The following is a 12,245-nucleotide window of genomic DNA, read 5'->3' as shown; positions in this document are numbered from 1 at the left end:
ACCACCCCATTTCCTCAGAAAGCTTATCTAAGCTGACTCGGATATCATATTGTTGTTTCCAAATGACACAGATATCACACGCAAAAGTGAGTCTCCTATCCTCATATGAGTACAATATTAGCAGCTGAATCCCTAGATTTTCGGATGAGACTGTATAATAATTTTTATTGCTATTATTAAGGCCATGTCACTATCGCAGTAATAAAAATTGATGTGTAGGTCATCTCTTACATTACAGTAAAAACTCGACTAACCGTCACTCTTTAAACCGTCAGTTTCTGTTAACCGTCACTGCTGTAACGGTATAATAATACCGTAATAACAGAATGCTCTAAGGTGCAGTGACGCGTTCGCTTTGTTTATTTACTCTATTTTAGTGGGAAGTGAATGTACCCGCCCGCCGTAGAATGGTACATAAAATATGACCTTCAGTTGACGTGCTAACACATCTCCCGCTTTTGTTGGCTTTGTCTCACTTGTGAGTCAACAATCACCACTGGATCGGTTTCCAGTTGTTGCGAGAAGACTGTAATTGTCACAGTGTACCTAGCGGGCTGTGCCGTGTTACGTGTTTTCCACCTGAATAAGCTTTGTTGAATAATATTTTACACTACCGTATTTAGTGTAGGTGTGTGTGATACAAAGACTTGATAAAATGTCTGAAAAACGTAAACGTGTTGTTTACATTGAGTGTGTGACACTTGATGAGATGGTCCATTTGTGCAATAATTTACAAATCAGCACAAATTTGACGTCAGAAGAAGTGTCACAGTGGTTAGAGTGTGACAGAGTGGACGGGGGTTTTCAAATTTTGAGTGATGACGAAATTGTTCCCAGCGTAAGTGCCACCAAAGAAGAAGAAGAAGAAGAAGAAGAAGGGGCTGATGAAGACGATTGTTCAAACCATGAAGAAAAACAAACTGTTAGCCATTCAGAGGCCGAAAAAATGCTGTCCAAGTGTATAGAATGATTTGAAAGTCAAGAAGAGGCTAATGCAATGCAGGCACTACTGCTCCGAAAAATACGAAATATTGCCGCGGTGAAAGCTCGAACATCAAAAAGGCAGAAGAAATTGACTGACTATTTTCAAGCTAGATAAAGTATTTCACCTGTAAGTTTATGTACAGTACAGTCAGTACATTACTCATTTTGGTACTTTTATACCTAATGTACGGATGTTTTTATCATGTAATAAATAGTTTTACTTGTTATTACAATCGTGTTTAATTTGTTTTCGCTCCGAAATATTATTGTATTACTGTGAGAGTGATATGTGTCTATACATAAAATAATTGATTGAGGTTATGTTTTGGAGGAATATAGTGTTTCTGTTATCCGTCTATTCGCTCAACCGTCACGACCACGGTCCCGAAGATGACAGTTAATCGAGATTCCACTGTACTATCGTCATTTACGGAGGTTTTCTCGACCAATATGTTAAAGTTATTCGCAGCTGAAAGACGTCACAGTGCGTCTGACACACTACTCTCTGAAGTAGTTCTGTTACCTGTATTGCGATTAGTTCGCCAGTGTACTTGAGAAGCGTTTGTAAGGTCTAATGCAACATTTCATCACCGTATGAAGAAAGCAGAAGATGGGCGATTTATTTTACGCGGACATGAGTATGAATAATGAGCATTTCTCAGCTTGAAATTTTCACAGAGCTGATGTCAGATGTAAAAACACTGTAAACTAAGTAAGCTCAATCCTTCTTGTGCGTCTTCTTTGATTTCCTCGCGGTTTGAGGCGCCGCTGCCTTCTTGCCGGCGAACAGCCGCAACACGGCCCTGATTGCGATCCCCGCCGCTAGGAGCAGCACCGCGGCCGCGGCTACCAGCACGGCGACGACATCTAGCAGGAAGTACTGGTACCAGGCGAGGTCCAGCGCCGCGGACCTGAGGTGTGGTGCCCCCTGGTGCCTGATCACGTACTCTGTCCAGTAGACAGCCTCGTCCAGCGGCTTCATCGGGCGATCGTTGAAGATCCTAGACAGCCGCTGGGCGCTCTCGCGGTACCTGCGGATTTCAACCAAAATTACGTTCACGTCATTTCCACATGTACCTTGTAAAAATTAAACAACAGCACGATTCCTTTCTCTAGAACGTTACACCGCGATATGGATTTCAGTGTGATTAGCTGCTCCAAATTCCAAATGTTGTTAGAGCAGCTAATTTTCTTCAAGGGCTTTTCCAGAGAGATAGGAAATCGCGAAATTTTGTAATGAAGTCTGACACGGCATGTCATACTTCAAAAGTGACGAAACACAAAAAGGAGACCAAAGTTGGACGACTGTGCGACTGACAAATTGTAACCTACCAGACAGATGCTACAGTTTTCCCGAAAGTTCCGGAAACTTCATAAATTAAACAGTAAAAAAAAATTTCTAAATAATACTTCGTCGATCGACTGATAGGATAGAGGAAGGAAGCGAGGCACTATTGCACGTAACTCAATAAAATGCTGCGTGTTTCAGCTAGAAGAAAATATTTAACTGTGTATGAATTACAGTGTACGAGCAGTTCAAATAATTCGTTTTTGTACTTATTCTGATGTAAAATCTTATTACGATGATACATCACCAGTACTGTATTAAATCTGACTTCTGCAAATGCGGTTAGTGGTTCTAGTAATCACATTATTCATGTCCTATAGTACAACTCTCGAGTTATTCAAACGATTTTGCGTACCATTCTGTAGCAGCAAAACAATTATCTGATGTAAATAGCTTCCATTTTGCAAAAGGAGCCGTCACAGAATACTGCAAATGGGATCCTTGGGAAAATGCTACAGGTCGGAAAAGCATCTGTTACTTACGTACAAGTATCGTCAGTGTCTACATCAATCACCATCATCACCGTCGCAATTGTCCTCTTTTTATTTTCATTCTTCCCTTGGATGTAGATTCTCTTAAATTTCTTGCATTTCGTCCTCGATAGCTTCGCTTTTTATTGTTCTTCTATATGTTACATCAAATAGTTTTTGTTTTACTCCGTCAATGTGTGTAATCTATAGAATACACGAAGTTAACTGAACGAACAGTTCGCGGTTCATAGTAAGAGTTTCTCGGACCCCAAAAGGGCTCTACATGTGGTTTCTTTAGCACTTAATACAGGATGTCCAGAAAAGGGCTCCCTGAATTCAAAATTAAATATCTCTAAAACAAAGATCGATAGAGGAATGCAGTAAACGGTATGTTTATTGTGAAAGCTGTAAGAAGTTTATACAGCAGTTTGAAATAATAGTTACAGAAGCTCCTAACAGATGGCGCTGTACGCTGTACAGCTCATATCAGCATACATAAGTGAAATAATCGTACGAAAACAATCTTTGTAAGCAATCACATCACAATGTTTTCAAAATGTTCACCATTGGCACTACAGAGGTGGTGCAAACGAAGAATGAAATTCGCCGTCACATTTCGCAGTGTCTCAACCGAAATGGATTCACATGCCACAAAGATCGCCGATTCAAGCTCGTCCAGCGTGGCGGGTGGCCCGCCTCGGGCATGGATGTGTGTGATGTCCTTAGGTTAATTAGGTTTAAGTAGTTCTACGTTCTAGGGGACTGATGACCACAGATGTTAAGTCCCATAGTGCTCAGAGCCATTTGAACCATTTTTTTGTTAAGTCCCATAGTGCTCAGAGCCATTTGAACCATCTTTTTACTAACTAATTACGCACAGGAATGTTCTCATGCCAATAATGCAAGTTTCATTTCGGGCCACTCTTAAAGGAAGCAAGCGCCAAATTGTCTTTCACCCGATATGCATGGTCCAAAAGATTTGTATTTTGAATGCTTTTATGACAACTATTACCTGACAAATTGTCAAGACGGAGTCCAGGCAGAGACTACCTGAACGATACTAAACGATATACGTTTCAGTTATTTATTCCATGTTTCAAAGTTAAACCTAGTGAACTGACTTCTTAAACAAGATTAGTTATGAGTGGTCCGCGATCAGTATGTTAAAGCACTTCCAAATCGTTGAGTGTACCTTTGCCAGAATTCAATCACATAACGATAAGAAGTCCTCACTTCGTGCTACTGATGTGTAGACTGTATAAGAGTCAATATAAATCTTCGTTCTTCCTGTAGACTTTGTTGGAATTAATTCATCATTAATATAGTTTGCAGAGCACATTATTATTATTATTATTATTTGCAAAATTCATAGTCATTCCTTATAGGTGGGCGAACAGCAAATGTCGCAGCGAATTTTGTCATACTCGCCACCAAACGTGACTCTCAACGATCTGCAGTCTAAAAACCATAATTTCTGCCGTGGAAAATTAACAATAGTGCACCATACTACAGGCATATTCCCCACACTGTACGCGTCTCTTATGGCAACGAAGGACAAAAGTCTGTTACAACTTAACACGGAATTGAACCACTTCCTGTTTACGTACAAAGCCTACGGGTTGTCCACAAAGCTACAGTGACGACCAGCTATGATTTGCCTGTCAGGATCCATGTGGTGTATTTACAGTGCAATAATTCGCTGCCAGACGATTAGAAACAGAGAGAGCCACTGAAGTCGCACTTAGTCATAGCGAGGCTCTCGCGAAAGCCACAGAAGACAGACAGGTACGGTCTAACAGATGCCTTTGCTTTGCTCTTGAACGGTTGTCTTTGTATTATTTTAGTCTATTTTACCTTGTTATATATACATTGACATTAGTTGCGCTTATGTGTTTTTCTTTTTCTTTTGTATGTTTATGTATCTCTTGCGATGTATCATGCAATATTTCACCTCAAATGTTTGCGAAATATACCCGTCGTACAGCAGCTTCGACCAATCACAGCAGAATAGCTAGAATTTCCATTGGTAGAACATGTAGACTGGATAGTTTTGCGATGAACAAACTTTGTTTACATTTAAGATGGTTCAAATGTCTCTGAGCACTATGCGACTCAACTGCTGAGGTCATTAGTCCCCTAGAACTTAGAACTAGTTAAACCTAACTAACCTAAGGACATCACAAACATCCATGCCCGGGGCAGGATTCGAACCTGCGACCGTAGCAGTCGCGTGGTTCCGGACTGAAGCGCTTAGAACCGCTCGGCCACCGCGGCCGGCTTACATTTAAGAACTTATCATACTGTAGCCTTCCAGAGCCACTGAGGAAGCTTGTTGGTTTATGTTGATTATTCTAATACTTGTGAGACTTTTATTAAATAAATTTGAGAAAGAGTAAAGATTAATATATTTTTCAGTTATTTCAGCATTAAATACTATTCGACTCATTAGCGATCATTCAGGTTGCTTCGCCACTCTTTAAAATTATTCATTTATTTGAAATATTTTATTAGGTATTCCTTTTTTGCATGAACACGATCAATACTAATAGGAAGATTAATTAAGGTTGGATCCTGCCATCGCTATACATGGCGAAGTACATTGCAAAACTTGAGAATTTTATACTTGAGTGATCTTTCCCTGTAATTGGAGAGCAGAAGTTAAGTGTTACTTAGTTAGTGACAGAGACACTTTTCTTATGTTTGACAGTGACTATTCAACATGACCAACAGAGAAGAATAGACGAGATACACTTTTTCAAGTAGTAGGGGATAAATCAGCAGGGAGTGGAAGGAAACCAGCAGGAAAGAAAGAGAAATGGCATCAGAAACCAATAGGAACTATCTTAAGTAGAAGTGTATGAACTATACGATGCAAAATTTGTACAGGCAGGTCGTAAGTGAAGTAACTGAGGAAGTGAAGCGAGGGTTTATAAAGGAACTTAATAAATTTTTTATTGATAAATGTATAGATAATAATTCGACGCTCATGCCAAGGATTAATTAGAAAACTATTTAACACTGACGGACAAAAGAAGATTTGCGCTCTTCGTTTATTGATTTTAGTAGTAGTTACCTTCCGTTGTTCTCATGTCCTGGTGATAAGAAGTGTTGTGTAATTTTAAAGTGAAATTGTGTTATACAATGAAAGCTATTTATAAACACAGTGATTTTTGTTGTTTACGATACCATGGATCCCAGATCCTGTAACTCTGGGAATTATTATTATTTTAATTTTGTGTGGAGAATTTAGATGGAGGCGACGATTTTCATGGCGGCGCAGCTCAACAATAGAGGTGCGTGAATGTGTTCATCCCCTTCCCTTCGTGGCCGCCGATGTCAGTTCCAATATTTAGGTCACATTTGCCGCGACGCTCAGAACCTGCGATCTTTCTTTTCGTTTAATTACGAAGTCTGATTCTTTTCCTTCTTAGGTGAATAAATGCATTTTAACCATAACTCTTTTTACCCAGGCCACGGGGAATAATAGCACTTAGAACGTACGTGCCTCTACCCCGATCGTACGATCGCATATGTTTGAGTGTGTACCGACGTAACTATACTTATGACCGATTTCCCTAACAGTATTAATTCTTATTTTGAACCACTCACTGGCGAATGTACGTGCTCTCTTATTTAGTGTTCAAAAAATGGTTCAAATGGCTCTGAGCACTATGGGACTCAACTGCTGAGGTCATTAGTCCCCTAGAACTTAGAACTAGTTAAACCTAACTAACCTAAGGACATCACAAACATCCATGCCCGAGGCAGGATTCGAACCTGCGACCGTAGCGGTCTTGCTGTTCCAGGCTGCAGCGCCTTTAACCGCACGGCCACTTCGGCCGGCTTTATTTAGTGTATTCCTTCATAACATTACTGTTAATATTCAGTGGCTTAGTTTCCACAACTGACCTTTGCCTGTGTGGCAGCGGCGCTTCACGCGAAATATTTATTACGCGACAATCATACTAACTCTCATTTCAAAATCACGACACGGGCTGACTAAGAATCTAGCAAATTTATCAGGGCGGTTACAGATTGGAGGGCAAAGATAAATCAAAGAAGTAAGTGAGCAATTGGCAGAGCTCAAAAAGCTACGAGAGAAGTTTAAATTAGACAAAAAGTCAGAGGTTGAAGACGAGCTTCAAGAATAGCGAGGTAGTAAAAAGGAGGTAACATCTTTTAAAAATGAAATAATTTAAGAGGAGACGGAGGATAAAATGGTTGAAATGGCTCTGAGCACTATGGGACCTAACATCTGACGTCATCAGCCCCCTGGAATTAGAACTACTTAAACCTAACTAACCTAAAGACGTCACACACATCCATGCCCGAGGCAGGATTCGAGCCGGCGACTGTAGCAGCAGCCCGGTTCCGTACTGAAGCTCCCAGAACCGCTCGGCCACAGCGGCGGGGGACAGAGGACAAACAAATTGAAGGAGAACTGAAAGTGAACAAGTAGAAGCAAGACTTGGGAAAAAATTGTTCAAAATCAAGTTAATGAATGTAGGCAAGGCAAGGATGAAGTTAAAATTTATTGTGGTCAGGTTATTCAAGAGCATGAGCGACACAGTAGAGAAGAGACCGAAGGAGTAATATAGAACGCTTCTTCAATACAGGACAGAGTGGACTTACTTGAAAAGAAAGTTTAGGAAGAGGATATTGCAAGTCGTCTTATGGGAATACACACACAAATGGGAGCAGTTTCAGTAATATCAGGTTTGAAGCAAATGACACGACGATGGCACCTAAAGGATCTGGCGGACAGGGTGAGCAGCCGTCTGCAGCTGTTTGCTGATGATGTGTGATGTACGGGAGAGTGACGTCGTTGAATAACAGTAGGAGGATAGAAGATGCGTTAGACAAAATTTCTGGTTGGTTTTGATGAATAGCAGCTAGGTCTCAATGTAGAAAAATGTAAGGTAAGCGGATGAGTAGGAAAAAGAAACCGATAATGTTCGACTACAGTATTAGTTGTGTGCTGCTTGACACAGGCACATCGATTAAACACCTAGGCGTAACGTTGCAGAGCAATATGGAATATGAAATGGAATGAGCACGTAAGGGGTTGTAGTAGGAAAGGCGAATGGTCGACTTCGGTTTATTGGGACAATTTTGGGCAAGTGTGGTTCATCTCTTAAGGAGACCGCATACAGCGCAATAGTGCGATCCATTGTCGGGTACTGTACGAGTGTTTGCGACCTGTAGCAGGCTGGATGAAAGAAAGACATCGAAACAATTCAGAGGTAGGCTGCAAGATTTGTTACTGGCAGGTTCGAACCACGCACAAGTCTTACGGAGATTCTTTAGCAACTCAAATAGGAATCCGTGGAGGGAAAGCGACGTTCTTTTCGCGAAGTACTATCGATTAAATTTATGGAACCGGCATTTGAAGCAGTCTGTAGAATGATAATACTGTCGCCAACAAAAATTTCGCGTGAGGACCAGGAGGTAAGGTTAGAGAGATTAGACAGGCATATAGACAGCAGTGTTGCCCTTCGCTCTATTTGCTAGTGGAACGGAGAAGGTAACGACCGGCAGTGGTAGATGGTACCCTCCGCCACGCACCTTATCGTGGCTTGCGGAGTATGTATGTAAATGTAGATGTACAAGCGGCCTAACGTCGTCCGAGTGATGAAAAGCAGAAGGCTGCATTGGGCAGGTCACGCAGTGTGGAAGAAACATGGTAGTCCAAAATTAGAGCGGAATGTATCTCATCAGGCATCAGACAATTGAGAATATCTAGGAAGAGATAGACTGACTGAGTAAAAGAAGACTTGCTGCAACTGGAGTGTTGGAGAACTGGAAAAAGACTGCAGAAGCCAGAAGCAGATTAACTGTGGCTGCATGCGTTGCTGTTGGCCTGATTGTGTAAAGAAAAGTGAAAAGTAGGTACCGGGTGATCAAAAAGTCAGTATAAATTTGAAAACTGAATAAATCACGGAATAATGTAGATAGAGAGGTACAAATTGACACACATGCTTGGAATGACATGGGGTTTCATTAGAACCAAAAAAATACCAACGTTCAAAAAATGTCCGACAGATGGCGCTTCATGTGATCAGAACAGCAATAATTAGCATAACAAAGTAAGACAATGGAAAGATGATGTTCTTTACAGGAAATGTTCAATATGTCCACCATCATTCCTCAACAATAGCTGTAGTCGAGGAATAATGTTGTGAACAGCACTGTAAAGCATGTCCGGAGTTATGGTGAGGCAATGGCGTCGCATGTTGTCTCTCAGCATCCCTAGAGATGTCGGTCGATCACGATACAGTTGCGACTTCAGGTAACCCCAAAGCCACTCGCGACTGGGGAAGACTTAAAACGACGAGGACACCTGCAATGGACGAGGCAGTTCTTCGTGCAGTCGACAATAACCCTAATGTCAGCGTCAGAGAAGTTGCTGCTGTACAAGGTAACGTTGACCACGTCACTGTATGGAGAGTGCTACGGGAGAACCAGTTGTTTCCGTACCGTGTACAGCGTGTGCAGGCACTATCAGCAGCTGATTGGCCCCCACGGGTACACTTCTGCGAATGGTACATCCAACAGTGTGTCAATCCTCATTTCAGTGCAAATGTTCTCTTTACGGATGAGGCTTCATTCCAACGTGATCAAATTGTAAATTTTCACAATCGACATGTGTGGGCTGAGGAGAATCCGCACGCAATTGTGCAATCACGTCATCAACACAGATTTTCTGTGAACGTTTGGGCAGGTATTGTTGGTGATGTCTCGATTGCGTCCCATGTTCTTCCACCTACGCTGAATGGAGCACGTAATCATGATTTCATACGGGATACTCTACCTGTGCTGCTAGAACATGTGCCTTTACAAGTACGACACAACATGTGGTTCATGCACGATGGAGCTCCTGCACATTTCAGTCGAAGTGTTCGTACGCTTCTTAACAACAGATTCGGTGACCGATGGATTGGTAGAGGCGGACCAATTCCATGGCCTCCACGCTCTCCTGACCTCAACCCTCTTGACTTTCATTTATGGGGGCATTTGAAAGCTATTGTCTACGCAACCCCGGTAGCAAATGTAGAGACTCTTCATGCTCGTATTGTGGACGGCTGTGATACAATAAGCCATTCTCCAGGGCTGCATCAGCGCATCAGGGATTCCATGCGACGGAGGGTGGATGCATGTATCCTCGCTAACGGAGGACATTTTGAACAGTTCCTGTAACAAAGTGTTTGAAGTCACGCTGGTACGTTCTGTTGCTGTGTGTTTCCATTCCGTGATTAATGTGATTTGAAGAGAAGTAATAAAATGAGCTCTAACATGGAAAGTAAGCGTTTCCGGACACATGTCGACATAACATATATTCTTTCTTTGTGTGTGAGGAATGTTTCCCTAAAGTTTGGCCGTACCTTTTTGTAACACCCTGTATACGTCACATGTGTGAGACTTGGGAAGGTCCCTGGAACCGTACAGTGTGATGTGATAAATCGCGGTGTATTTGTGGGCCGGCTGGCTACCTGGGCTCGCTGAGCACCTGGTCGAGCGCCCACTGGACCGACTCGGCGGTGATGTTGCGCAGCTGCAGCAGCACGGCGAAGCCCTGCTGGACGGCCTGCATGGCGTTCAGCTCCTGTTCGGCGAACACGGGCAGCGCCACCACGGGCACGCCGCGCCCTATCGCCTCCTGCGTGCTCAGCAGGCCGCCGTGCGAGATGAAGGCGCGCACGTTCTTGTGGGCTGCAACACACAGCGTGGCCCTCTCGTGTACTGCCACTACCTTGTTGGAGGATAAGTCTAGGATTTCGTGGCATGAAGGGCAACAAAATGCAGCGTATAATATCGTCTTCGTATCACTGTGCTGCTATAAAAAGAAGTGGCATCCCAGACCACCAGTCCTTCTTCTCAGGCCGTATGGCGGATGACGGTCAGGTTCGTACAGCACGAGTGCGTCTCCTGGCACCTCGTTGCTGGTCATCAGAGCTCACTTCGAAGTGGGGCTCATCGCTGGAGAGAATTCTACTCCAGTCAATGAGATTCCATCCCAGAGATGTGTCTGGAGATGCCCCAGAGAAATGTGGGATACCAACCTGACCTGCCAACCGAGATGGAATCCACGTTTGGCACTCTCGATTCAGACGTTCCACGATTTCCCTAAATCGATCCAGGAAAATTCCGGAATGGTTTCTGTGAAAGGGCTCGACCGATTTCGTTTCTCGTCCTTGTATCACTCCTAGCTCGTGCTGCGTCTCCAATGACCTCAAAGTCGACGGAGCTTCAAACACTAATCTTCATTATTTGGTTCCGTCCAACATAATTGTCAGCAGTGATGGTCTGGGATGCCGTTTCGTTTCATCGCAGGACCCCTTTGGTTGTCATCTGCGGGACCCTGACAGCACAGCAGCACATGGACGGTATTCTGTGCGCAGTTTTGTTGCCCTAAGCTACGGGGCTTACATTTTAGTAAGATTAGGCAGAATTTGACATGACATCCGTCAGGAGGACATCCAAGAACCCTGTCAATCGATATGAAGCCGAATGACAGCTTCTGTAAGGGCCAGATGGTGACCACCGCGTTATTGATTTTCTCAATTTGTCAAGTTCTCTCTCTTGAATAAATCATCCAGTTGCTCTGAAGTTGTAAACATTTCTTGTTTGGACATCCGGATAATTTCTTCGTGGTTCACCTTCCTTTGTCGTAGAGTGCAAGTCCTGTGCGCGGAATGATGCAAAAATAACTGTGCGGATTTTTCATAGCCGACGCTCGTGACCGAGAGGTTCTAGACGCTTCAGTCCGGAACCGCGCGATTGCTCCGGTCGCAGGTTCGAATCCTGCCTCGGGCATGGATGTGTGTGCTGTCGTTAGGTTAGTTAGGCTTAAGTAGTTCTAAGTTCTAAGGGACTGATGACCTCAGATGTTAACTCCCATAGCACTCAGAGCCATTCGAACCATTTGATTTTTCATATATATGGCTGTGAGCACTATGGGACTTAACATCTGAGGTCATCACTCCCCTAGAACTTAGAACTACCTAAACATAGCTAACCTAAGGACATGACACACATCCATGCCCGAGGCGGGATTCGAACCTGCGATCGTAGCAGTCGCGCGGTTCCGGACTGAAGTGCATAGAACCGCTCGGCCACCGCGGCCGGCTGCGGATTTTTCGATCATACGACTATTTATTACCTATTAACCATGACGGCAAGTAATTGTAAAGATCTGACCAAAAATTCCAATACAACAGGGCTCTGAATCATGTCACACTGTCTTCAGATCACACACCCGACCAAATCAGAAGCTAAACTGGCTGAAAGCAGGAAACAGAATGCCGGGTGCCCGCTAGAAACCACTGTGCTCCACGGTCAGAAATCAGAAGCGTTTCCCATTGGGTGAAGACCCGAGCTGTCCCACCAAAGATACAAATGCGCTTCAGTCGTGCCCCTTACAGATAATCCGAGGAATTTATATC

At 43.3% G+C, this 12,245-nt stretch overlaps 1 protein-coding gene across 1 annotated transcript in view; it reads right to left on the bottom strand.

Moving 5' to 3' along the window:
• Positions 1–1,157: 1,157 nt before the first annotated feature.
• The window catches only part of LOC124544925 (UDP-glycosyltransferase UGT5-like), a 67,599-nt gene continuing 56,511 nt past the window's right edge, over positions 1,158–12,245 (bottom strand). Inside the window, exons 5-6 of the mRNA XM_047123669.1 lie at positions 10,293–10,512; positions 1,158–2,015 (exon numbers count right to left, since the gene is read on the bottom strand). Coding sequence (XP_046979625.1) covers positions 1,703–2,015; positions 10,293–10,512 — 533 coding nt within the window. The 3' untranslated portion in view covers positions 1,158–1,702. The remainder of the gene's footprint in view (positions 2,016–10,292; positions 10,513–12,245) is intronic.

The sequence above is a fragment of the Schistocerca americana genome, chromosome 8 (genome assembly GCF_021461395.2).
Source record: "Schistocerca americana isolate TAMUIC-IGC-003095 chromosome 8, iqSchAmer2.1, whole genome shotgun sequence".
In the NCBI taxonomy this organism is placed as follows: Eukaryota; Metazoa; Arthropoda; class Insecta; order Orthoptera; family Acrididae; genus Schistocerca; species Schistocerca americana.
This window is presented reverse-complemented; position numbering and strand designations above follow the sequence as displayed.